Raw genomic sequence first — 27,609 nt, forward strand, 5'->3', positions numbered from 1 at the left:
TGTGTTTTAAATTTCGTGAAAATCAGTTCAGATTTAGATATAGCTCCCATATATATATATATATATATATATATATAGGTATATATATATATAATATATTGTAAGAAGCAACTCTATATCTGACCAACCTATACTAAGGTTTGCAGAATGACATGTTTAATTTCATGTTAATGGTCCTTCAAAAATGCACTTTTAATACCCACAAACGCTGTTTATAACGTTTTTTCTATGGATGTCTAATAATTCCTTACAGATTCACGCAAGGCGATTTCTGTAATGTTCTTCCTAAGGTGTTTATATCAGAACTAAAGAAAACTAAAGCAGGTCAACTGAACAAGCAGGCTCTGAAATTTGAATTATTTGTACCGTTATAATTACAAAGTCTTAATTTCTACACAACTTTCGATTCTATTAAAACATTTTTAAATGGATTGTATTACAATAACATGTGTCTGGGTTTCAATTTTGGCTTACTGAAAAAAAAATATATAAAAACGGCAAGAAACAAATACAGTACTCCGATAAAACAGCTAATTAAAAGTGATTGTGAACATAATTTATCACAGAAACTGATTTTGGAGAAATATTCCATGAATAAATCAATGATTTCTCGAATTATATGTTGAGTTTATGCAACTATATCAATAGTGGCAGTTCATAGCAGTAAAAAATAACCATTTAAGAGTTCAACGGAATTTGAGAGATGGTTATCGTTGGATATAACCTCCATTCCAATTAAATTATTATATTTACCCATATTCACCTTTCGTATTTCGTGGGTAATTGATTTTTAATTAGAAGGCATTTAGTTCAATCTCTAGCATACTGTCTGGAGTAGGCTGCAAAATATGGAGAGTTTCTCCCGCCAAAAATAAATAGTTTTTAATTGAAATATTTATTATTTTTGGCAGAAACATAAGACCGACATGTGTTTTGAGCATAGCCCTCATGTTCACAAAGTTTATCCAAATTCGTTGACGAACACAATGGCTAAATTTAGCAAACCACACTCAAAAATAATCAAAAACGAAACAAATTTATCAAGATTTGGAAGACACTTCCAAATTATGCAGATGGACAGACAGACATGGACAGGAGGAGGCATAAGGCATGTGGATTGATGTTGAACGGTCTGGCACGAGAGTGCAGACAATTTAAATGTAAACAAAAAAGAAAAACGAATTATAGACTCCTAGCCATCCGTGATCATCTTCTCAGCTCCCAGGAAAAGAAGAGTCAAGTGTGAGGAAAGACAAATAAATCTTATGATCTTATGGTTGGTTCGTTGGATGGCTGTTGGATGGTCCTCTTTTCATCATCAATAAAAGCTTCAACATCGTCCAAACAATTCGACACTTAAATTGGTCGAAATAATTTCTATATTTGCTTAGCTCATTTTTCGATTACGATCAGATTTTTTTTATGTTTTTTGAGTCTGCAAATTGCATCGTATAATTGCCCATTGTTTCATCTTTTTTGTGAGAAGACTGTCTGTCTATTTGTGAAGGAACTGGTTTCAGTTATATGATTTTTTTAGACATGAGAACTATTTTACAAAAGGCAATTTAATGAAGACATTGACATTTAGTGAGACTGTGATAAATTGAACAGATTCGAAGCATTCCAAAGGACCCTTCACTTCAGAGTATAAAAACTAAAGTGGGTATAATCATCTTTTTATAGAAATGAAGGTAAAAATTGGCTATCAGTAATTATAATAACTATAGTAAGAACAATTATTACAAGTTAAAAGCATTTGTCGACTATATATCTGATAAACATACAACATGACATGAACAGTTTTTACTTGATCTTGGGCACAACGAGGCTCATTATCCCCACAAATTATCACAATTTTGAAATGAGTCTCCTAATTGTTTTACACCTTGTAAAGTTAACTAAAAGCAGATGTGAGCAGGAAAATTACTCGATCCCGACACGTTGACACTGACTCCGCAGGCCGCGAAAAAAGTTTCAAATGAGTATATAATAATATATAATGGGATACCAGTCGAACTATTCAAGACTGGTGGTCAGATGCTGGTGAGGAGCATGCACCAGCTGATTAGTACAATTTGGCTTGAGGAATGCATGCCCAATGATTGGAACCTCAGTATCCTGTGTCCCGTGCACACGTGATGCTGTGCCAACTATAGAGGAATAAGTCTCCTTCCCATCGCATATAAAGTGATATCCAGTGTGCTGTGTGAACGATTGAAGCTAATGGTCAATGACATTATTTATGTCTACATTCGGCATTCCTGCAAAATTAATACGGCTATGCAGGATAACTTTAAGTGGCACAAGGTGAGCAGTTAAAGTCGAAAGGACCTAGAAATGGCACTCTGTGCACCAAACAACACATGTTTTTTGATGACATCGACATAATGGGTCGAACATTGAGAGCGGTAGCAGCCACCTTTGAAGAAATTGAAAAGGAGTCTGCCAAAGTGGGTCTGGCAGTAAACGGCGAGAAGACCAAGCTGATGGTATCAACGCGCAAGACGTCCAGTAGACTCGGACCAACTGTGGAACTTGAAAACTACAGCTTCGAGGTAGTTTAAGATTTTATATACTTTGGTACCACAATAAATAAAACGAATGACATCGATTTTGAAATGCGCACAAGACCGACGCGCTTTGTAATCTTTTTTAAGTTCGGCTTATGAAACAACCGTTCTTAACAAGCAAGTATATAATAATATTCTACATATGCTATAGACTGGAGGTACGTACCTGTCGTTAATACTGATTGATACTTTCTAACTAGTTACACAGTGACACATTTTTCAACTTTAAAATCTTGAACCAATCGAGACCCCCAAAATCTTGAAGCTTGTGATGGTGGAAGAAAATCCCTAGCTGGGTTTTGCATTATTAGCTAAGGTTTAAATTCATTTTTAAAATATTCGACTGGGGCGGATTTTAGCACAATTTTTGAATAATACGTACTTATTATTGAGTCTATATCTCGTGAACTATTCGAAATATTGCTTTTCTCTCTTAAGCAATATTTTTCCTCTTAATTAGATCTAAAAATTTTCTCTTGAGATAAAACCAATAAAACAACACCATCATACTGAAAATAGCACAACTGCAAAAAATTAAAATTTAGACATACTTTTTCCATGTTTTTCACACTTTTTTCAGAAACTGCTACTGACTCGGCCAAACAGTATATGACAAGAAGATAGCCAATAGCAAATCAAACAACTTTTCTTAAAACCCCGATTTCATTGGTTGACTCCTTCACAAAGTTATAGCCTTACAAATTCATCAAGATGAACCAAAGAAATTCACTCCCAATTGTATGTTTATAGAAATAAAAATTGCTATGCTTTTTTCAATAAATAGGTACAAAATTGAAGTAAAAATTAAACATGGAAAAAGTATGTCGAAATTTTAATTTTTTTGCAGTTGTGCTATTTTCAGTATGATGGTGTTGTTTCATTGATTTTATCTCAAGAGAAAATTTTTAGATCTAATTAAGAGGAAAAATATTGCTTAAGAGAGAAAAGCAATATTTCAAATAGTTCACGAGATAAAGACTCAATAATACGTACGTATTATTTGAAAATTGTGCTAATTTTAAAATTAATTAAAAAAAAAAAAAACCTTAGCTAATAATGCTAAACCCAGCTAGGGATTTTCTTCCACCATCACAAGCTTCAAGATTTTGGGGGTCTCGATTGGTTCAAGATTTTAGTGCTGCACAGTGTTATACCCTCAACCATAAGGTGGACTGTAAATATATAAAATTTGTAATTTCATTTTCCATTGCGTAATATTCACCGGAGAACCCATATATTTATTATAAGAATGAAATTTAATATCTATGTAGTCATGTCCATCTCTATCGCTGTAAAAATGGATCGTTGAAATTGTGTACATAAATTGCTACTACTATTAGAATGTTTGGAATTGGGATATATCGGCTCCTTAAATAAATAACGGCATAATTAAGCTGTATTTTTCAATTTTCTATCGGTCCATTGGCAAATCTAGATAGATTTCAAAAAAAGGAGCATATGGATCCACTCCCTGAGGTACCAATCTAGTGGTAAGTTCGGATCAAAAAACAACAACAACAAATTAACAGTTTATTTATATAGCAGGCATTTCTGGATGCAACTAATATTAAGACATCAGTGACAAACTGTCGATACATTTTCAAAAATAAACTATGAACGCTTCATTTCAATTTAACACAAGGAACATTTTTATTGCAAATATTTTCCTACAATGCACTAAAGTAATCTAAATTATGATGAAAAAAAAAACAACTTCCACGTTTTACTACACAGACAACGATTCATTACGTCTTGCATTTCCACGAAAATGAATTTCTCAAGATTTTAACTGATCTTTTGAACTGCATTGACTGACGATAAATATAAGTAGTGGTCATTCAATCTTTCCGATAACCCATGTGACCCACACCAACCGCTTTACGTCCATCTCCGGCAGTATCTTCATTGCACAGCTACTTAAAAGGGATACTGACACTTAAACCTCCTAATACACATGATCGATTTTTTAAAAGACTCTAAATAAGGAAAACGATATTGTGCATTAAATGCAAGTCAATATACTTCGAACAAAATATGCAATGTCGGATTACAAACAACCCACACATTGGAACATTGGAAATAACGACGATCAAGCGATCAGAGAACCGTAAATCAATTGAATGAAGAGGAGTTTGTTGTGTTGTTTTTTTTTCTACAAAATTTGTATGTCTGTAAACTACTCTGGAATACAATATCAATACAACATTTATCTGCCGCCTTCTTTGCAACATAGACTTACTTGGGAGAATCGTCGCAGAATGGGAGAACATTGGCGAGATATGAAGGCGAGACCTGGACGGTGTGTCATGTTTGCTATTCCTTTCCTAGTTCTTTATTAATCCATTGTGGATATGCACACACGTATATACCAAACACGATCTATGTGGTAGGGGGAAACTTTGATATCAGCTGTGCGCAGAGAAAGAGATGAACGATTGCGATTACATAGCAAATAAAAGATGTTCGTACATCACTTACAACAGCAAATTGCTAAAAATAGCCCCCCTTTAAAGTCGTAACTAACTGCCGGTATTCATAAAATAGTTAGGCGATATGACTTACAGACAGATAGACAGACGTGTTTGTATGCGCCTCCACTATGCTGTGGACTATGTATGTGTGATGTTATTGTCTGTCTGACAGCGATCAAATGAGATTTTTACACATCATTATACCTTCAGTGGGGCTACAGGAATGTACAACATTGAATACCGTGTAAAGGAAAAATATATTTAATATGTGTTCAGGATATTGTAAATACACAAATATTTTGGAGATTTGTGAAAACGTGGACTTATTTTAAAATTTTCGCTAACGAGTTTTTATCCCTGAAAATGTCAAATTACAGACAAATTGTTGGAAAATACCTAAAATAGAGTGGAACCATTGTTGGTGTACATGTCAAATCATGGATATATTAGGAACATTTTCAGCCAGGATATCGTATATTTACAGAACGTGCAATATCGTTATAGACATTTCATTTGCAAAGAGCAAAGTTAAAATATGGACCTATATTGTACAAAAAGTATCCAGAAGGTCATTTATAGAGATGGTATTAGCTGGGTAAATACCCAGAGACCCCATTTCCCATGCCAGTAGTTGTTTTGATATCAAAAATATATGAACCAAATTTTGGCTTAACGTAGACTGTCAGTAAAATGTTTTGGGAGCTTCTAGAAAACGTGGACCTAAGCCAATAATTTTTTACTTGGATATTTTGAACACATTAACAACTCTCGGTGTCAAATTAAACCAATTTGATTGTAAAACGTTGATAATAGAATACAAATACCCTACATGGGGAAGTACGGTTATATGGGGGCTATATGAAAATATGGATCAAGAGAACATTTTCGATACCAGTCGTTGTTTTGATATTCAAAATATGTAATCACTAAAATAGTTTGTACCCAATATTTGGGTGAGTACTCGGGTTTTTACCCAAGAATTTAACCTTTTCTTTAAAGTACTATGGAAAAGATTGGGCACTTCATATGATGTCGTGCCTAAAAGAGTTGTTTTCCCCTTTGGGAAGCCATACTGCAAAATAGTGCTAGACATTCAAAAGACTTTAATAAGTAAGGCCAATACTTTTAAAGAAAAATTTGTGAAAACATGGACCATTATTAAGAAGTTTCTGTGAAGAGAAGTTTTACCCTACAAGTACCCGGAATGGCAAATATTAATTACGAAAATAGGGCAGAGAGTCACAATTTGGAGTTCTCACATATTTGTCAATAGTTTGATAATGAGGCATTCCGATAAATATAAAGTATAGATTTCACGTACAATTTAAAATTAATCTTCGTTAGATGATTTGACGAATTCTGAAGAATCGTGCCTAAAATATTTAACACTCAGGATCATAACGACCTGATACTCTAGGTCCTTACAAGTCCAGTAGAGACCATTGCATCCACTAACATGCGAATGTTACAACACCAAAACTGAGGGTGGTTTCAACAGAATAAATGGATAATAGCTGTTGATTACACACATTTATATTGAGACAATCCTTTGTTGGAGTTCTCGAAATTTTAAAAGATATTTGTTTTATTCAAACTGTTCCGAAGTGCAAAAAAAATTGTTGATTGAAAAAATCGCAAAATTATGCCGGAATAGAATTTTTAATAAACTCAAAAGTATAAAATTTCAAGTAAAAAATGTATATTTTTAGTAAGGATTTAAAATGGTTGCACTGATCTGATCAGATTTTTCTCTTTATTCCAGACATTTTCAACAGATTCACATGAGTTTTTGTGTACGGACACCAGTTGTTTCATGCACGTCAGAGTTTCTCAGCTGCGGCCTACACCCTCGGCAATCCAAAAGAACAAACCCAAGAAAAACCCGGCTACTTTTGATATAAAACGAAAATGAAATAAATGCTAGTCTGAAAAATACGCATCCAACAATGTGCGTGGCAACACTTCAAAAATGCTGCATGCTGCTTCGTCCAAACGTAGAACCATTCTCATCCAAAACTGCATTTGTTTGGCAGTTTTGGATGAGAATGACAGGGCCGACCGACATAAACGCACAACACTGATGCCATCAAAGAGATCAAAATTCAGTGATGCATAGCATTCATCCATTCAACTGATGACTATCGGACGTAAGCTTGGAGCTACCGACGACGCTCTACGTTTCAACAAAGTGCCATTGCTACGCAACAGAGGACAACAACAACCAACAAACACAAATTAAATAAAATAAAATTATGTTGCGTTTCCCCATTTCAATGTTTTTGTGATGCATGGCAATGTAACGCAACAGAATTTTGTGGCATAAATAGTTACACGATATTAAGAATGCGAACAACATTGAATTGCTATGTTTGCAACTCTAGTATGGACCGATTTCACAAGGCATTTTTATTTTTGCAAGCCATTTAATGCCGTGTTGCTCAGCCCTTTACGATTTCGTGAAAACAAACAACGCGTATTTTCTCTCAGTTTAGATCTGCCGTTTGTTTAGTATAAACGGAAGAGTAACATACAAATACCAACGCAAGTAATATGAGCATCACTGATTTAATGCGTATCGTAGCCACTCAGAGGCGTTCTAGTGATTGCCTCTGTGAATGATAAGCCTCGTTACAGTTGAAGTTTTATTTTGTCGCATTTAATAACTTGATTGTCGATCATGAACTTGTTAAAAACAATTAAAAAAAAATAGGGAAATTGAGCTGACTATCTGGGTATCGAGAGAACATGAAGAGCAAATCTAGCAACTATAATAGATCTTCTATGTACAAGTGTGACGGTGGGAATTATTGGTCCACAGTTCTACCTTCCCCAGAAAGGATCCATATTTTAAAAATTTGTACATTTTACAATTCGAACGGAGTATCCGATTTAGTAAAAACTCTGCACATCGTAATATCTTTGTCTAACGTGCTTTGAATCGGAAAATCGTACCCAATCCTTGTACCTCCCCCTTTAATGGGTCAATATTTGTGAAAATGTGCAAATCTAATACGAAGGTTCTTGACACAAAAGTAATATTTTTGCCAAATCCAGATAATATCCGCAGACACAGGCTATCGGTACACTGCTTAAAGCAATTTCACAAAAGGGGTTTAAATTCCCAAATGGGAAGGTCTGTGGGGAAATGTACATTCATATATATTTCATTAAAACTAAAAACCATAATTTTTAGAATTTATATTAAAGTTTTAAATATTTTTATATATCCAAATAAGCTCTGTGTTATACAAAGACTTTAATCTAATCAAAAATATATTGTGGCGTGCGAAATGAGTACAACTACCATCGAATCTAAATTGTCAGTGGATCTATAACTCGATTTCGTGCAAAGTTTCACTACAGTTGCCCCATATTATACTAAAAAACATTAATTTGTTAAAAATCTTCTTTCATATGTTAGCAATTTCTCTAGGCCCTGTCTTCTTGGAGTAAACATGCGCACCACAAAATAAATATTTTTATAATTTTTCACACCAATCACCATGCAGACAGCTGTGCTTATTACCCAGATCCGGTGATAATGATTTCAATGGAACATTATCAATGGTGGACAGTAGGTTTTAATACCCTACACAACTATGTTGTCAGGGTATTATAGCTTTGTGCAGCCCCAAAAGTTTGTAACGCCGCGAAATATTGGCCCTAGACCCACCTTTAAGTATACCGATCGTCATATCTCGACTAGCTGAGTCGATCTAGACATGTGTGTCCATTATAATTTGTAAACACGATAAAGACCACAGTTATGGACCAATCTTCACGAAATTTGGCATGTATGATGGATTCTGGCCAATGAAGACCCCTATTGCCCCACAGGCTCGCAATAAAATTCCGTAGAAAGATGGAGTTCTGTAGTAGTTGTGTAGGGTATCGTATGGTCGGCCCCGTTCGACTATACTGCTCTGCTCACTGGTTTTAACTGAGGTTGATAGAAGTTGTGTGGTAAAAGAACTCGAAGGAGGAAAAGCTGTGGTCCTGACAGTATAAAGGCAAAAATGTTTTTGGTAACAGAAGTGACAGTTGCACATATTTTGTTAAAAATCTTTAACAATATGATTGGATGTGGAAAATATTCAGATGTTCTCAAAATGTACCAAAAAATCGAATTCGGAGTGTATTTGTGACTACAGGACTGCTGCAGTTTTATCTGAGCTTGACAAGATATTTGAAGCCACGAGATATTTGATATATTTTCGCAACGGCAAAAAATATAAATAAAGACCACATTTGCCTCTGAAAGTCGTGTAAATGTCTGCGGAAGTGCCCATATATATATATATATATATATATATCGGTGTCTGATTAGAATTCCATTTTGAATAGTGCGCAATACATATGTAGAATATACCCAAAGGAGTGAAGGGTGTCATATAGTCGACCCAGTCCGAATTTAATACCTTCCTTACTGGTTCTTTTTTATAAATACAAGGATGAAAAATACTTCAAACTGAAATTGTTTTACCCCAACAAAGTCTTATGGTGCTGGGGTTTCTATATTATTAAATTGTATTGCAATTGTAAAAACTCATAAAAATATGATACCGCGGAATTCATATCCCTAATGTAGACTCCAAATCTAACCGAACAACCGAAGTGTTTGGCCAGACCCTAATAGGACGATCTGTATACCAAAAAGTTTGATTTTAGAGTAAACTAAACTCTTGATTCGTATACAATTCGTAGGGTCGGGGTTTCAGCTACGTCCAGGCTCAGTCTCTAAGTGTGTCAATTTTGCTCATAATGTGCTTCAAATATAAAATAATTATATTACGAAATAATCACCTTCACTTTCACTTATTTCTGCCATATAAGTAAATTCTAAACGGCCGTCCGCTAGTTTAAGGGAACCCCACCCATTCTCGATTTTAATTTTTCAAGAATTTCAATGGGCTGGTAAATTAATACCAATGCTTGTTAAGGTTTGTAACTTTGCACACATATATTTGAAGATTTAAAACAGAAGAAAAATAATTTACAAAAAATTGTTGTTATTGTTTTGTTGTTGTTTTTTGTAATTAAAGAAAAGTCCTCATTTTTGATGGCGGGCATGATAACTCCTCACATCGGAACATCGGAATCCGAACATCGGAATCCGAAAATTCCAACGGTGTTAGAAAGAGTACATGTCTGGCTCTCGTATGAACTAGGATTATTGACTTCGCTCTAAAATTAACAAAATGGTGGACCTTTGAAAAAATATTTTGGGAAAATCGCCGATTTTTACCAAAAACCAAGTTAAAAAATAAGGAAGATCTTCACCGATTGGCTTTATCCTAGTTCATACGAGAGCTATACACTCCCAGAGAAACGTTGCAAAATTTGGAACCGATTGGACTATTAGTTTTTGAGTTATCGTGCCCGCCATTCGCAAAAAAATGTTTAGAGAAAAACGCGTTTAAAGTTTGAGAAGCCCTTCAGCCGTCACTTGATGCTGACACAATAAATCGGCTATATCTTCAAGAGTTCTTGAGATTTTCACTTGAAATTTTGTAGAGACATTCTATAATCAGTGTAGATTTGAAATACATCAACAAAAATTTTGACCCCGAGAATGGGGGGGTCCCCTTAAAACAAAAATACGCTTTTTTGCATTCTGAGTCTTTTGTGGCTGAACATTTTAATGATTTGCTTAGCATTACAATAACGAACTCTTAGGCAAATAGAACCAAAACTATTTGTCTAGCCGCAAGAGACAATAGAGCAAACGAACAAATTAGCTTTGAAAGTAAAAGGCTAACAACTTTTTCAAGTTTGCATTAGTGACGGCAAGGTTTTTGTTTCGTTCTATGACAAATTGAAACCACAGAATACTCCAGGGAATTAGAAAAAAACCGCGAGTTTTTGTTCTTTGCCCTCGAATGTGCCTATTGGGCATATTGTCATGCAAATGTTTTTTCAAAGTTCGAATGCAACTCTTGAATTAGATTAACAAAGTAATTTAAGGCAACAACTAAATCAGTTCTTTAATTTTAGTTGAAAATTATGTAGTGTACGACGTCATAAATGTGGGGCTGTTTTCTTAAGAAATTGGGACCTACTTCAAAATGTTTAGATAGGCAAATTATTATTTGTTTCTATAGTTTAATTAAAATCTGCAATTTTTCTACAATTATCGTCAAAATATACGCACCACAATTGCAATTAAAGTGACAGCCACAATCACCACGACCACTACTCCAATGCAAATTAAGAACTGTGTTGTCTAGTCGCCATTCCGAATTCGAAATCACTTCTCATGGTGATATCGAACATTTTTAGCAATTTGCCCGAAACATAGTTTGAACTCGAAACGTTCAACAACGTTGTTGGTTAATTTGTGAATTTAAATTTTTAGTTTTCAGTTTTTCACATAGCCGTTGTTGTGAGATGGCGATTTTCCCAACTCCAATTCCCCTTGCACGGTCGTATTCCAATGTCTAGCATCGATTTTTGTGAAGTTTGTAATCGGATTCGTTATTTTTTCATTTGTTTGCTTTGTTGGCTGGTATTGGTTTAGTTCAAATATAGATTTGCATAAAACATAATATTCGAATTAAAATGGGTTTGCTTGGTTGCTTGCTTGGTGATGGTGTTAAATGTTCAATTCAAATTCTATTTTGTTTATTTGATTTCGATTTTCTGTTTTGTTTATTTTGTTTTGATTTGTTTCCTTGCATCACTACTATTTTCAAGTTATTGGTTTTGTATTGAAAATTGTTTTCTACCCCCAAACAACAACAACAGCAGTAATATCGCATATATACAAAACAGCAAATTATTCTTTATCTTGTTCAGAGTTTAACAAACTATCGAAAAATATCGATTTTTTATGTTTTTGTTTAAACGTCGTTGCTTGTCGTGTTTTGACGTTCGATATTGAAACAACGAAACACCTGAGAGAATTCATGTCTGTTAAAGACTGGCCTCACGGAGGCTGGAATCACTGAGTGTATTCGTGTTGTGATTGGAGTGCCCCATGACTGGATAAACCGAAATGACCTTTTTGCAACAAACGTTAGAAGCCGATGGAACTGTTATCGCAACAAACTGTTAAAACAATATAAATTGAGCTTATACATTAGGGTGGTATATCAGAATATATTGTATAAATTGATTTTTTGGAATTGCTATACTGTTTATTATTTGAAGAAGTGAATATGGCATAATCGAATTTGATGACAAACATTTCGTTGCAAGTCAAACCAAATATACAAGACTCCAAGAGTATTCGATGCCTCATTTAGTTGAAACAAAATTTGTCAAATAACGAAAATTGGGGTTCCAGTATGCGGATGCTATACCTAACCATTGATCAATTCTCATAATTTTGATTTTCTTACTAATAAAAACCTAAATGTTCAAATTAATAATAACCGTTATGAATGCTGAAAAGCGCAAGTCCATTTGGCCCCCTCGAAACATTACATTTAGGAAAATCCCTCCCATTCTCGACTTTATATATATGGACACTTCCGCAGTCACTTACTCGACTTTCAGAGGCAAAATCAAATTTTAAATCTTAAATAAATCGAAAACAATTACATTTTTAACAATTTTCCCTTAATACTTTTTTGTAGAACTTTAGGAGTACTATCAGTGGTAAATTGAGAGCCTCTAGTTTTTAACTTTTGGGATAAAAGCCACAAACTTTTAAAATTCTTTACATGAATAAGAGATACCAAGCATTATTATTGCACTTTCAAAATTTCAAAATTTGGCATATCCTTTATTTTTCTCGGTCACTCACGCGACATTTTTGATTTTGTTGTTTTTATTTCTGCAGTTTTTAGATTTATAGTCATTAAATTAGTATTTATGCTAGGAACTAGAAGAAAAAATGACAAATGTGGTCTTTCTTTGTATTGTTTGCCTTTATTTTACGTATTTAAGCACAATTAAAGAAACAAATTCTTCGACTTTGGTTTACCATTTGGCGGAAGTGCCCATATTTGATGATTTAAAAGAGAAGAAAAATCATAATTTCACAATTGTTCAATGGAACAACCGAATCCGAAAATTCCAAAAGCGTTAAAAAGAATACATGTCTTGCTTTCGTATGAACTATGATTATTGACTTCGCTCAAAACGAACCAAATGGCGGATCTTTGAAAATAGTTTTTGGAAAATCGATTTAACCTAGTTCATACGATAGATATACGCTCACAGAGAAACGTGTCGAAATTTGCGTTTAAACTTTGAGAACCACTCATGTCGTCAAATGATGTTAGCGCAATAAATCGGCTACATCTTCAAGATATAGTCTCAATGACCTACAGATGTATTCCCACATTATATGACCTTTTGAAGGAGTTCATTAATTTTTCTGAGCGAATACAAATAAATTTGCCCCAGAAGAATTAATTATATTATCCAGGCGAAGAAATTATAATTATATCACATACAACTATCTTGTGGCTATTATTAATATTACTATTGTTTTAAGGGGACCTCCCCCATTCTCAATTTTATATTTTTAAGATTTTCACTGGGCTGGTAAATAAATACCAATGCATGTTAAGGATTGTAATTTTACACTTATATAATTGAAGATTTAAAAGAGAAGAAAAATAATTTGCAAAATTTGGTTGTTGTTGTTTTTGGTTATTAAAGAAAAGTCCTTATTTTTGATGGCGGGCATGATAACACCTCACTGGAACATCGGAATCGGGAAATTCAAAGGGTGTTAGAAAGAGTACATGTCTGGCTCTCGTATGACCATTTTTTTTTTTCAAACCATTTTTTTTTTTTTTTTTTGGAATTTGCCTGGTTATGACCACAAACTAAGTTAAAAACTAATCACGTTCTTCATCGATTGGATTTATCCTAGTTCATACTAGAGCTATACACTCCCAGAAAAACGTGTCAAAATTTAGAACCGATTGGATTATTAGTTTTTGAGTTATCGTGCCCGCCATTCGTAAAACACTGTTTCGAGAAAAATGGGGGGGGGGTCCCCTTAAAGGACACTAATGTGACCCAAAGATCACATCAAGTGGATCTGACCAAAAAAATACAGTTGATATTGCCATGGTTGACCAATATTTATCAAGTCAATTAGAACAACAGATTCGTGTGACGCACATGATCCGAAAAGCTGCCAGTGCTGCTGAATGTTATTAAAAGTAATTTTTTGAAAAAAAAAAAAAAATGGAACATATGACCTTATATAATTATGCCATGTTTATTACCATTACAAATACACTTGACATGAGCGAACAAATATATAAAGAGGTTGTTAGAAATACGTCAAGGTACAAAGCATTCAATTATAGTAACTTCAGTACATTGTAAAAAATTGTGTGCCGGTTCGACAAACTTCGGTTTTTTTAGTGTACAATTTACATTAAATCGGACGAAAATATACAATACCTAATTATATATGGGTGCTATATATAAATCTGACCCGATTTTCTCGAAATTTGGCACAAGTCATTCCAGACCAGGCATCATTTTGCGCATATCGAAAGATATATAGGGACCTTGGTGTACTGTTTACATAAAATCGACAAAACTTTATATAGGATTCTAGACTCAATCGAGTACACCATGCTAAATGGCGAGCAAATCGAAAGATATATAGGGAATTTGGTGCCCCATTTACCTTAAATCGAACGAAACTAAATACGGGAGCTATATCTAATTCTGAACCGATTTTCACAAAATCGGTTTCGTGTAAATCGAAAGATATATAAGGACTTTGGTGCATCATTTACATAAAATCGGACGAAGCTATATATGGGAGCTATATCTAAATCTGAACCGATTTTTCCCAATTTCAATAGGGTTCGTCCTTGGGCCAAATAAGTGACCTATGCGACCAGTACTTTGTTTACAATTTAACATGGACAGACAGGCGGACGGACATGCATAAATCGACTTAGAAAGTGATTCTATGCATATTCTCAAATGGACGTTTCCTTTTGCCTCTTAAAAACATATGCACAAAGACATAATACCCTGTACCACAGTGTGGTGAAGGGTATAAAAACGAAACAGAAACTGCAAGAACTGCGAGAACTGCAAATGTTGACACAACATCACATACAACTGAATACAGTTATACATCGAACAAAAATATTAAGACCTACCATCCATCCTAATGTCCACAGTCATTAGTAAAGACCATTGATTTTATGAATTACAAAATTGCATTTTTAAATGAAAAATTAAGAAATTATACTTCAGGTGTTTGCGGAATGAATGCACAAAAATATATATACAAAAAATATGTTAATCTATAAGTGTTTCCCATTTAACAATCACATTTCAACTATTTACCCCTGATGATTTATGGATATGTCAAAACTGCTAGGATAGATAAATTCCTTAAGACAAAATACCTGTTATGGACAAAATTCTAGGAGTGGGAAATTGAACGCATATTATGATAGTGTAATCTTCTAATAGAAGCTATTTTTGATTAACATGATTTATAAAATTAGAGTCAGTATTGGCCAATGATTATTACATCCCATCAAAAAGCTACACTACATTCCATTCACCCTATACGTAATAACTGATCTTTCCCAGAAACTAAACTAGTTTCTGAACTAAATACTTTTTACTTAATGTCATTTCAATATACTGCAAAGCCGACAGATGTGACAAGTTGAAATTGACCGAACGAATGTCATCTGAAGCCACAAAACAAAATGACAAGATGAGATGTACAAAAACAAAACCAAAAAACAGAGTTCCACTAAGTGGCACCTTGTGTACTCCACGCTCGTACTTACATATGTAAAGTACGACAAAACTATGTGACACTTGCTGCAGTCACTGGCACCATACATCACTGCCACCATCACAAAACCACAAATAGAGTTCCATATTCTTCGCCATAAAGAGGAAAAATAAAAAACTTCCAATCCATAGCCTCAAACAAATCACAACACAATACCAAAGATAATGATAATCTCTTGGCAAATCTGAAATTCATTCAACCAAAATAGCCAATGTATTTAAATAAGAATTTTGTTGCAGTCTATAAAAGTATGGAGCCTTAGTGCAGCCGAACATCAACAATATCGATGGACACACATTTTGCCACAAACAAATTCACTCAAACGGCATTGCATGTGGTAATAAATTTATTAGCGTGTTTACATATCATCCGAACAGCGGCTAGACAACAGCATCAGAATTTGACTGGCACGGACAGTAAAAATCAAGTAAAAAATGTATATAAAAAGCAAATAGAATATGGAAACAGTGGATTCCACATCAAATATGTTTGTAAAAATTTGAACATTTCTCTAAGATTACTTCGTAGCTCTAATAAAGATGTTTACCCTAATTTAATATATATTAATGATCATGATTATATATTATATTTCAATTGGTTGATGTAGTTCTGCAATTCAACTTCTTCATATAAAATACGAAACAATATGGTGGCACTTGATTAATCAATCACTTAATTAAGCATACTGTTCGGAACAGTCTAACCTCTACCTTTCTGAAAATTACATGCCCACCGGAGGGAATAACTGTTGTAACGTACGTGAATGATTGTACGATCATGGAGTCCGGAGGTAAGCTGCAGGAACAAGGTTCTCAAGTCGCTAACCGGCAGTACAAGGGTAGGTGATCAAAAAAAATTTTGAAAATTATACAGAGATATGCCAGTCTGTGGTTAACTATGCGGCTTCCCGTAGTAGGCTAACGTCAGTGCTACGCAATTTGTGTCCCGACTCCAATATACCACTTACACGAGGAGGCGAATATGCTTTCTCTTCGTCAACACAACAAGATATTGTCGATGCAACATTAGCAATATAACATATAAAGAATAGACATCTACCGACCAGGTGTGTCAGGAAGGATCTTCATGATCGGGAGATGGAGGACCAGCACACTATGCACTAGGATCCCGATTTGTTTTTTATACCCTTCACCACAGGGTATTATGTCTTTGTGCATACGTTTGTAACAGGCAAATGGAATCGAGATAGACCCATGGTTCTTTTTGAGAATATGCATAGAATCAATTTCGGAGTCGATTTACGCATGTCCGTCCGTCTGTCCATCCATGTAATTTGTGAACAAAGTACAGATCGCATTTATGATCCGATTTGGATGAAATTTGGCACATCTCACGAACCCTATTGAAATTGAAGAAAATCGGTTGAGATTTAGATATAGCTCCCGTATATAGTTTCGTCCGATTTAAGGTAAATGGGGACCAAAGTTCCTACATATCTTTCGATTTGCACGAAATTTGGCATAGGGTACAGAATGTGTGCTAAGTTTCGTCAAAATCTGTTCAGATTTAGATCTCATATATATTTTCGTCCGATTTAATGTAAATTGTGCACTAAAGACCCAAAGTTTGGCCGACCGACACACAATTTTGTACAATATACTGAGGTTATTATAATTGAATGTTGTGTACGTTGAAGTATTTCTAACAAACTCTTTCATATATTTGTTCGCTCATGACAAGTGTATTTACAGAAATATTGTGGTTTTTCTGCATATGTCCGACCAGTCCGACTTTACTACTTTCCTTACTGTTTTTTTTTTTTTTTTTGGTTTTTTTTTCAAAAATACAGAAAGAGCAGAAAGAACGTTATATATTATTGCGTATTGCGTGATTTCGACATGAGGTTAAAATCAAAATTTCATATTTTTGCGAATATAATTTATATTTGAAAAATTCAAAAAATACACATCCGTATTTTTTTACAATGAAAACACGCATTTATAATTTTTCCTATGTAAAAAATTGCGGATGCGTCTTTTTTGAACACCCGTTTCTATATATGAAGGAGTTGCCAGATCGAAACAAAATTTAACATGTGTTCATAACAGAGATGGAAGTTTTTGTGCTAGGCTAAGAATTTTCCGAACTGTCCTCGTATTGACATAAATTTCGTGGTTGATACCATATAGACGGACACCCCACTATTATTCGGTATTTTGGGGATTTTGAGCACGTTTTTCAACCAACTCGGATATATTTCAGAGGTATATTTTATTAAGGTATGATATAGATTTATATCCATAATACATAAACCAACGATTTCATGCTGTTTTCATTTCACTTGATTTTAAAAATCTATCTATAAATCTTCACATTTGTAATCAGTGACCATAGCTCTATAAAACGTGTTAAAAAATAATCTAATTTATTACATTTTTAAAAAAATGTGACCGCCAATTTCTATCCAACCCTTTTTAAATTTTTACTTTTTTCTTGCATAATCGCAGTGAGAGTCCCCGAAATCCCTATATACCATATTTATTGTTTTCGTAAACACGCCACAAAATGGTATATCTGGCACATAGTGCAGAGGTTCAAAATAGAGCTCCTAGATTAACAAACCTATCAATCATGATTGAATTGTATTTAGACTGATGCACTAATGTTGCTACAACGACCCGGCGATTTTTGATATATGATTCATAAAAAATGAAAATATGTTAATGATATGGTGAGTATCTTTAATTGTTCATGAAAGAAAAATTCGATTCATATAAAATTTTAATTATCTATAAAAAAAGGCAACTTATCCACTGTACTAACACAGTCCACAATAGTTGAGAATTTATTAAGAACTCACACATGCAGACACACATCTTCCTAATACAATATCTTTCAGATACGGTTGGCTGATTAACATTTGGTAACGGATTGCATCGAACTATCGAAGATGCAGATAAACTTTAATAACAATTGAAAACCACTTTTCAGGCATTCCGACATAAACACCAGTCATATGTTTGTTTGTATGTACACATAGAGATGATATGTTTGACAAGAGTCAAGTGTCACTTGAATTTGTTTACTTCATCTCATACCCTGAACGCAATCCAAACACCCCTTGTATTCGATGGTTGGTAAAAAAAGAAGCGGTACAAGGAAGCAAACGGTGACAACAAAAAACCAACTGCGAGATTTGAAAAAGAAGTGCGGTCGGCTGGCCCCCTGAGGTGATTTCGCAAATTAATATGAAAAATTATGAAAATAAATGACAGTTTGTACATGAATGAATGAATGAATGACTGCATGAATGCTAAACTAACTAAACAAATATTCAAAGCCGAAAAGCCGAACAACAAATAATAGTTGCAACAACAACTTTTATTTTATTGCCTCATCGGTAGTTATGGGACAGACGGACAGACGTTCGTACGACCATACAGTCAAATGGTCACTCAGTTAGTCAGTTGCACATACAATACAGCTCGTGCGTCTGTATGTTTGTCATTTTGTTTGGGGTCTATTGAGTGCTCTTAAATAAACAAAATAACAGACATCATTGAAAATTAACTATACCCCGAGGTATGAACAATTTTTATTAAAGCTCTTTCATCATTTCTGATGATGTTGTCGCTGCTACTCCCTGTCTGTTTTTTTTTTTCTGCAGCTGCAATTGCTTTTATTGGCCTCTAATGTAATCATATTTTTCACAAGCAGTTATAAACAATTTCATCCTAAAGAGGCTAACAATTTTTCTGCTGTTTTTTTTCCTACCTCCCCAAAGCCAATTTGGCATTTTGGAAGTTCGTTTTGCACGAGTATTTCGTTCTATCCGTCCAATCGGCCAAGCATGACAAGCGATGTGGAAGAGTTCTGCTTCCCCATTTCTGCTGTTGTCGTTGTTTATTAACATATCATGTCAGGGTCGCATCTATTTGTTTGAATTATATGTCCTTAGTTGTTTATCTCATTTAGTTGAGGTTTCTTTTAGAAAATATCTGTTATGGGCAATAGTAGGTACGCTATAATTAAGAAATTTTATATAATTATAATAATAATTTCATTTGTAATGCCCTCATATTCAGTTCGTTTTTCCGTTTGTAACTCATCGGAATTCTTATTTCCGACCCTATAAATTATTATTTTATTGATCAGAGTAAAATTCTATACGTCTGTCTGTTGTATTAATTGTAGCCTCTAAACGAATGAAAATATATCGGCAAAATTTACAAAATTTGCTTTTGTCTGCAGCCAGGTCAAGTTCGATGATGGGCTTTATCGATCCACGTTTAGGAATAATCCTCACATAACGGCAACCCCTAATTTTCGGGTTTTTACGAGCAAGTTTTCCAAGAAAATTACATGTAATTTTGTATTTTGGTTTCTCATTATGAACTAAATCTCTCCCAATTTTTGTGTATTTTGGAGTGTTATTAGTGCTTTTTTTAGCAGAATTCGCTGTAATTTGGTATTCTATGTTCCTATTTGGTAACAAATCTTCTTACCATAAATTACTATTATCCCTCTACCACAAGGTCGAGTTTATATTAAATTTGTCATTTGTTATTCTTGATCAGAATAACATTCTAAAATTTATGCAGGTCCGTCTGTATATCTCCCATATAACCCACCAATATTCGGTATTTTGGAGATTTTGGACACGTTTTTCAACCGAAGATTCTGTAATTTGGTATTTTGAGTTCTCATTGCATAACACATCTCCGTGCTAAATATCAAGCTAGCCCCCACACAACGGTACCCCCCAATATTCAGTATTTTGGGATTTTGGACACGTTTTTTCCAACCGAGTTGGCTGTAATATAGTTTTTTTTTTTTGGGGTCCGCACCAAAAATTGTTAACATTGACCCCAGTTTCAGGGCAGTTTTCATATAACGGTACGCCCAAATATTCGGTACTTTGAGGATTTGGGACACGTTTTCAACCGAATTGGCTGTAATTTTTTATTTTGGGATCTCATTGTATAGCACATCGTTGTACTAAAAATTATTAAAATAAACCCAAGTTTCAGTGTGGCCCCCATATAACGGTACTCCACACCTCTTTACTACACATGATTTTACTACCCAAAATGATCAATATTGATCCCCATTTTGGTATATCCCCTAGCCCTCCTATAAGGTAATCATTTATTTCTCACGTCTTTTTCTTTATATTCAAAGTCCTATCTCCCAGAAACCCCAATAAATCTGTATCAGCAAATATTGCATGTTCCTTCCCTGATCCCCTAATATTTCCTGTTCTCATATTTTGAAAAAAAAAATTGGCTGGGAAGATATTTTTTGTATAATGAAAGTAACCGAAAATGGGCACATTTTAAGGCAAAACACAAATTGTAATAAGTATATTTATTTTTTGTAAATGTTGGAGGGTATCAATCTAAAAAAAAATTCTCTGATTTTTAATGGTGGTTTGTAAAGCTCCGGGTAGAACGGATAAAAAGGCAGTAGGTCGTGTAGTATATTTTAAGTTTACGTGACGTGATAACAAGGTATGTTAAATAACTTTGTCCTGACGAGATCAAATTGGTCGCTGAATGAGTAGGACATCAATTTATGGTTATCGTTATTTCCAGATGCCGGCGGAAGATAGGTTGTTCCTGAAGATGGGCTAAACTCTCTAACGTTCCATGCAAGGTTTTACACAGCAACAGGATTGCTACAACAACAACCCACTAATCAAGTAAATTCACACAAAGCTAGTCGATCAAAAAAACCTTCCAACTTGAACATTCGTACTGAGAAAAATTGGTTTATTCTCCACGAAATTATGGCGCATGGTCATCAGAAATGTGGCAAACTTTGATTGTGCACACCACTTACCCAAAAGTTTAGGGTGTCTTATTTATAATACAATGCAATTGAATAGAAATGGTAATATAGCCTAATAGTCATAGACAACATTCTAGGGCCCCGCTTTGCTAGGGCACATTTTCAATATAGCTTTTGAAATAATCTATTGTATCTAAGTCAAGATTATCAAAACCCCGGAATTTTCAAGCTCCGTGCCAAATACTGTCCACTTCAGTTTAGAACAGTTTCGTTATTCATTTATTACTTCCAGCTTTATTGCTGAAAGCGGAGGCATTATTCACATCTTAATAAAGCTAAATGTTTGATTCCTTTGTCATGACGAGCGTTGAACGTGGGGCAGGCCAACAAACGTGGAGAAAAAAACCAAGACACCACGAGATACAAAAAAAGACGCATCATTACGAATATAAAGTGCTTAAATGTAATCAAAGTATCAGCTTTGGGGTATTCCAAAAAATAAAAAATAAAGAAAATTTGCAAGTTTCGTTGCAAATGTACTGCAAACGTGTGTACTATAAATGGTAACAATAGCGTAAAAAAGTACACAGACACAAACAAATGTTGGAACCACAAAACACACAATTGACGATAATGTTGTAGACGCAGGCATAAAGATCATTTTGACAAAGCACCAGACGAATGGACAATATCATAAAGTACATCTGTTTAAACAACAGCCTACCGACATAGATATTTTGCACTGTCGTGACAACAACCGTGAATCAGGGCGACCTGATTTGCAGTGACGGTGGATGCCCATTAAAATTCTGTTCATAAATCAGCGGCAGTAGCAGAGGCAGGAGTTATTCTCTGCAGCATCAAAATATTTTAATGGATCATCCATCCATCCAGGCAGGCAGGCTGGCAGACAACCAGCCAAAATGCAGGATGTCAGATATGTTTGCTTGTAAAAATATGCTCACATCTATATATATATATAAGTTGTTCGTTCACTCAGATTCGTGGCCTGCCAACAAATGAGTTGTAATGAAATTGAAATTATTCATAAAATAATAACATTAAGAACGCAACAATGCATGCAAAGTGCCTTGGAAAGGAAACTTACCGCAAGATATGTACTTTGACCCCGCAAGCGAGGTGGTGGTTCCCGATATTCTTCACCATTTTCAGCAGCTTTGTCGCGCCTGCAAAAATAAAGAAGAAAACAAATATTGTCATAATAAATAAATTTTATTATGTATTTTATAAGTAATATAGAAAATTAATAAGTTAAGAAACTTGACTAACAATATTTGAAAATTTTCCATATAGTTAAGTATAAAGAAAGGACATCTATAAATTATGTAGAAATAAAATAATTAAGTTACTACTGTTTTAACAGAGCAATACGCATTATTTTAGTTCCAGTTTGGTACGTTGTGCAAAAATTCGTCCCAATCGGAAAAACGTTGTTTATTGGTACAACATTTAGATGAAATCGGTTGGAAATATATATGGAAGTTAAACCTCAACCGATTTCAATCCAATACTCTCTGCAATATTTCATGTAAAGCGAACAAACATAGGCTCCTCGGTGCACCATGTGCATAAAATTTGATGAAAATATATATGGGAGCTAAATCTAAACCGACCGACAGACATAAAACTAAACTTAATTCAGTAAGCTGTGCAAAATGTTTGTGCATCACTTACATAAAATCGGACGAAAATGAATGTGGGAGCTATATCTAAATCTGAACCGATTTTCTCCAATTTAAATAAGGTTCGTCCTTGGGCCAAATATGTGACTTGTGCCAAATTTCATTCAAATCGAATCATAAATGGGAACTGTACTTTGTTCACAAGAATACGTGGAAAGACAGACGGCATGCATAAATCGTTTCTAAAAGTGATTCTATGCATATTCTCAAAAGGAACCATGTGTCTATTTCGTGTCCTTTTACCTGTTACAAACATATGCACATAGACATAATAAACTGTACAACAGTGTGGATAAGGATATAAAAATACGATTGCTAAAGAAAGTATATACAATTTGATACGTTGGGAATGTGCTTAGTTGAGACAAGTGTCCGTCAGTCTTGCTAGCTGGTGCGCAAGGTCGTTGGTGAGAGCTAATCTACTAACTATGCTGCTTCGAAATTCTCATAGACATTCCATCCGGTATCAATATCCCTCGACACATTGAAATTCAAAATTAGTTTAATTTTTGAACAAATCTCGTATTATCAACTAACGATTTATTAATCAAAAATCATCTGGAAAAGGAAAAAAAATTAATCTGTTAAACCGCAGCATAAATCTATTAAATCTCAACACTTTTTAACAAGTGTAAAACTGGAAATCACCAACTTATGTCTGACTGGAATGTGATACGAATTTGTCAGACAGGCGGCATTGTTGTCAGTTTAATGTCAGCAAATTAAATGTATTTTTGTATGCAATACGCCCCGGTTGGCGCATTGTTTAAGCAACGGTATCAACATCTCACCCCCAAAACACACATGCCTACACGCATACACACACACACACAACAACAACAAAGGAGCCAACAGTAATGGCGAATTGGCAACCGAAAGAAAGAACTTCGAAGAAAATTGGCTTTTGCCACAATCAACTAACAAAAGTCAATGACGATGTTGATGAGTAGACAAGAACAGCAATTGGTATTGTGTGAGTGAGTGTGTAACAAGAATCCGCCAAGGAAGTCTACAGCTCACCTCACTTCTTCCTTTTTTGTCGACTACACTCGTGTGCATCCTGCCTGATTTCTGTTACAACAATAGCTATTGACTATCGTCGAGGATGTCAGGTTAACAAATTGTTGCAATTTACTCGAACTCGAACTCCAAACCAAACAACGAGATCAGCTGTGCTATGGTCTAGGAATAGATGCACGATTATGTTTGCCAACCTTGAAAGGAAGACATGGTATCAACATTACAGGAAGGGGAAGAGATTAGTTTGCTGCTATAGTGTTGAAATTACGGGACTCTTTACAGTGGTTTTAAAGGGCATTATCTATGTAATATTTAAGATGTATGTATGTTAATTCTGAAAAAATAACTAATCTTCTGTTGAAGCTGATGTTTACTGAATTATAAAATGTAAAATGTTTAAAAAAATTTCGATAAAAGTAACTCTTTTAAGAAGTATCTCAAAAATGTGGCCCCAAAATATAACCTGTGTGAAATTGAAGCCTAAAAATGCAGACCAGAACTTTATGAAAAATTGAAGAATGTAGAGAGGTTTCAAAAAAGTGTTATTTCGAATTACCCAGTATTGCGGTAGCTGACTCTTTCGAAGATTTTATTCTTTGACATTTGGTAAGTATATCATGGATCTGATCAAATGAGACCAAAACAGCAGTCGACATTTTTTATTCGAAGACAATTAATATTCCTGGACAATAATTTTCGCTTTGGAGGTGAGTAGATCGTAGTGGAAAAAATGATTCGATTAAAATTCAGTCGATGAAAAAGACTGATTAATGAAAATCACTATTAGTCTAGAAATATAGTAACCCTCGTAAAAACAATGCATTCAAAATGACAACACTTTTTAGTCTGTTTTGATGAACCTTGTCGGACCACAATGCATAAATTCTGATGGTAATTTCGATCTTTCGAGACAAGAAAGTGATGTGAAGAATAAACCACTTGCACGTTGAAAATGAACAACTGAGAATTCTGCTGCTGAAGCCCAAAATGTTGAAGAAACCCCAGGTTTATCCATTCCTGGTCGTTCATTGACATTTTTTGCATACAGACTTGGGTCTTACGGCTTCAAAAACTGTGATTTTGCCGATGGGGTCCCTAATGGATGAAAATTATACAACTCAAAATTACTAATTAAGAATCTTTATGTGGTCTGTAATATACTTTGATGCGGTATATTGTGTCCGATGGCGATCCATTCATTCATAGCCTTAAGACTTAAAACCGCGATGTCCGCTTATTTGGATGTCAATTGTCATTGTGACCCACATATACCTAGGCCGCATGTTCTCAGAACTCTCTATTCAGGACTCTAAGGATTGGATAAGTGTTTTGAAAACCCCCTCGATATCAAGGCAAACATCAGGCGGGTTTCCACTGATCTTCCCTTTACGTACGCATGTTGTTTGTTCCTGTGCGTATTGTTGTGTATGTTGCTTTTACTCATAGGGTCGACTGTCCTTTCCACCGTTTTGAGTTAGACGTTAGGCTTATTGGTTGATATGATTTTGGTGTTGCGAATTTTGCCTTGCCTTTGGTATTAAGGCTACCCTAGCTTCCCGTCAGACTTTCGGAGTGTACGCAAACTGTAGAGTTCTCCTAAATATGATGATATATAATCCGTCTCCTTTTGTAATAAAGTGGAAGACATTGTCTTCCTCTGCTTTGCATTGTGCATCACGCTCCATTTGTCTATCAATCTTCTGTTCCTTGTATTTTTCCTCCCTTAGCATATGTACATATGTGACTAAATCAATAAGCAACATTTTTGGTTTTGAAGGTACGAAGCTTGCATCAAGTTAGCCTTTTGAAAGTTGTTCCTCTACAACTCTCCCTGGAAATGCGGTTCTCTCAGCTTCGAAGCATTTGTGCTTGGAAACGCCAGTTCCACTTTGATAATTTATGTCAGTAACCACTGTCCTATTATACTAAAGCATTTTTGTCGATGAAACATTAAAGGAAGTTTGTATCATTATCCTTCCACTGTTTACACTCCCGACACAAATTGTTACAAAAAATAGCGCATTTGTTTATGGTGATTGTGGAGGAGAACAATTGAAAAAAGAGGATTTGTAAAGCCACAGTTATTTGCGGTATACCGAGGATAATACCAAGCCATTGAAACTTCGACTAACAACGTCTTCGCATTCGTCTTTGTTGATGCTAAAACTCTTTTCGTATTGGGATGTTTGGTTGCCGCAACCAAACATCGCCTTTAGTAATCAACGTTGCAATGAACGAGTATACAAGTCTAGTAGACTTTTTGGCCAACCACCATCATTAACAAAATTCTACTCGAAATAAAATACCAAAAATGAAAGTTAAATTTTTAATGTTTGATATTTTATGTTTATTGAAGTCCTTGCCGAGGGAGTCTAGCATTGGAACACGTAGCAGTTGCTTGGATTTTGGTTACACATCTACTCAGCCCATCCATCCACACATTCATTCAACCAAACCACTCTGTTGTGGATTACGAATAAAATTGTTTGAAGAAGGCCAAGGGTACTCAAGCAGAAAATTTATTGCATTTGTAAAAGATGCGAGAGTAACAAGTTAAAATGTTTATTGTTGTTGTCGTTCTGAGCTATTTATTTTTATTTGTTGGCAATTGTTGGAGTTGTTCGTAAAAATTGTAGAGTGGAGACTTACCGCAATATTACTTCGTCTGTTGTCATGATGACGTTTATTGTTGCATACTTTTAGGATCACCTTAATTGGTTTCACTACAGTCGCTGCTATACTTATCGAGATATTTTCTGTAAAGAAAAGGAAATTATATTAACAACTATTTCAATTATTATAAAAACTGTGTATGTTAAATGTTTGAATATATTTGTTAAGAAATTTTAAATGTCTTATAAAGAGGCTATACATGTATCATAGAAAGATGAAATAGTTAATACACCAATGTTATGGAAAAACAAAGCTGTGAGTCTCATACAGCGGACCTTCTGTCGTAACATCGCCCAGGAGCTAAAAATCGACCATAAAACTGTTTTAAACAATTTACACAAAGCTGGATTCAAAGAAGATGGATCGTATTTCCATCCGCGAAGCCTTGGCCAAACGGAATTCGAAAGACCCATTCCTTAAACGGATGGTGACTTGAGATGTTAAATGGATCACATACGATAAATCGGAGCGAAAGAGCGGTGAAGCACCTCAAACGGATGATAAAAAAACGGTGCATATTTGTCCCACATCGGACATTCCGAAGTATGTTAAATAAAGCCCTACAGTTCATATAAAAATAATGGATTTCTTCGATGAGTCCAATCTTCGGACATGATCTAAGTTTACTGAGAATATTACGATTTAAAAAGTTTGGATCCATTCGCTTAATATTGGTT

The 27,609-nt window shown here is 34.7% G+C and overlaps 1 protein-coding gene across 1 annotated transcript in view; it reads right to left on the reverse strand.

The window, feature by feature from the left end:
* The window catches only part of LOC133329268 (uncharacterized protein DDB_G0271670-like), a 107,337-nt gene extending 80,326 nt beyond the window's left edge, over positions 1–27,011 (reverse strand). Inside the window, exons 1-2 of the mRNA XM_061537758.1 lie at positions 26,909–27,011; positions 22,645–22,723 (exon numbers count right to left, since the gene is read on the reverse strand). Coding sequence (XP_061393742.1) covers positions 22,645–22,723; positions 26,909–26,934 — 105 coding nt within the window. The 5' untranslated portion in view covers positions 26,935–27,011. The remainder of the gene's footprint in view (positions 1–22,644; positions 22,724–26,908) is intronic.
* Positions 27,012–27,609: the final 598 nt, after the last annotated feature.

Source organism: Musca vetustissima, unplaced genomic scaffold (assembly GCF_032173495.1).
Source record: "Musca vetustissima isolate MV318-11 ecotype Yass unplaced genomic scaffold, APGP_CSIRO_Mvet_v1 utg44898, whole genome shotgun sequence".
In the NCBI taxonomy this organism is placed as follows: domain Eukaryota; kingdom Metazoa; phylum Arthropoda; class Insecta; order Diptera; family Muscidae; genus Musca; species Musca vetustissima.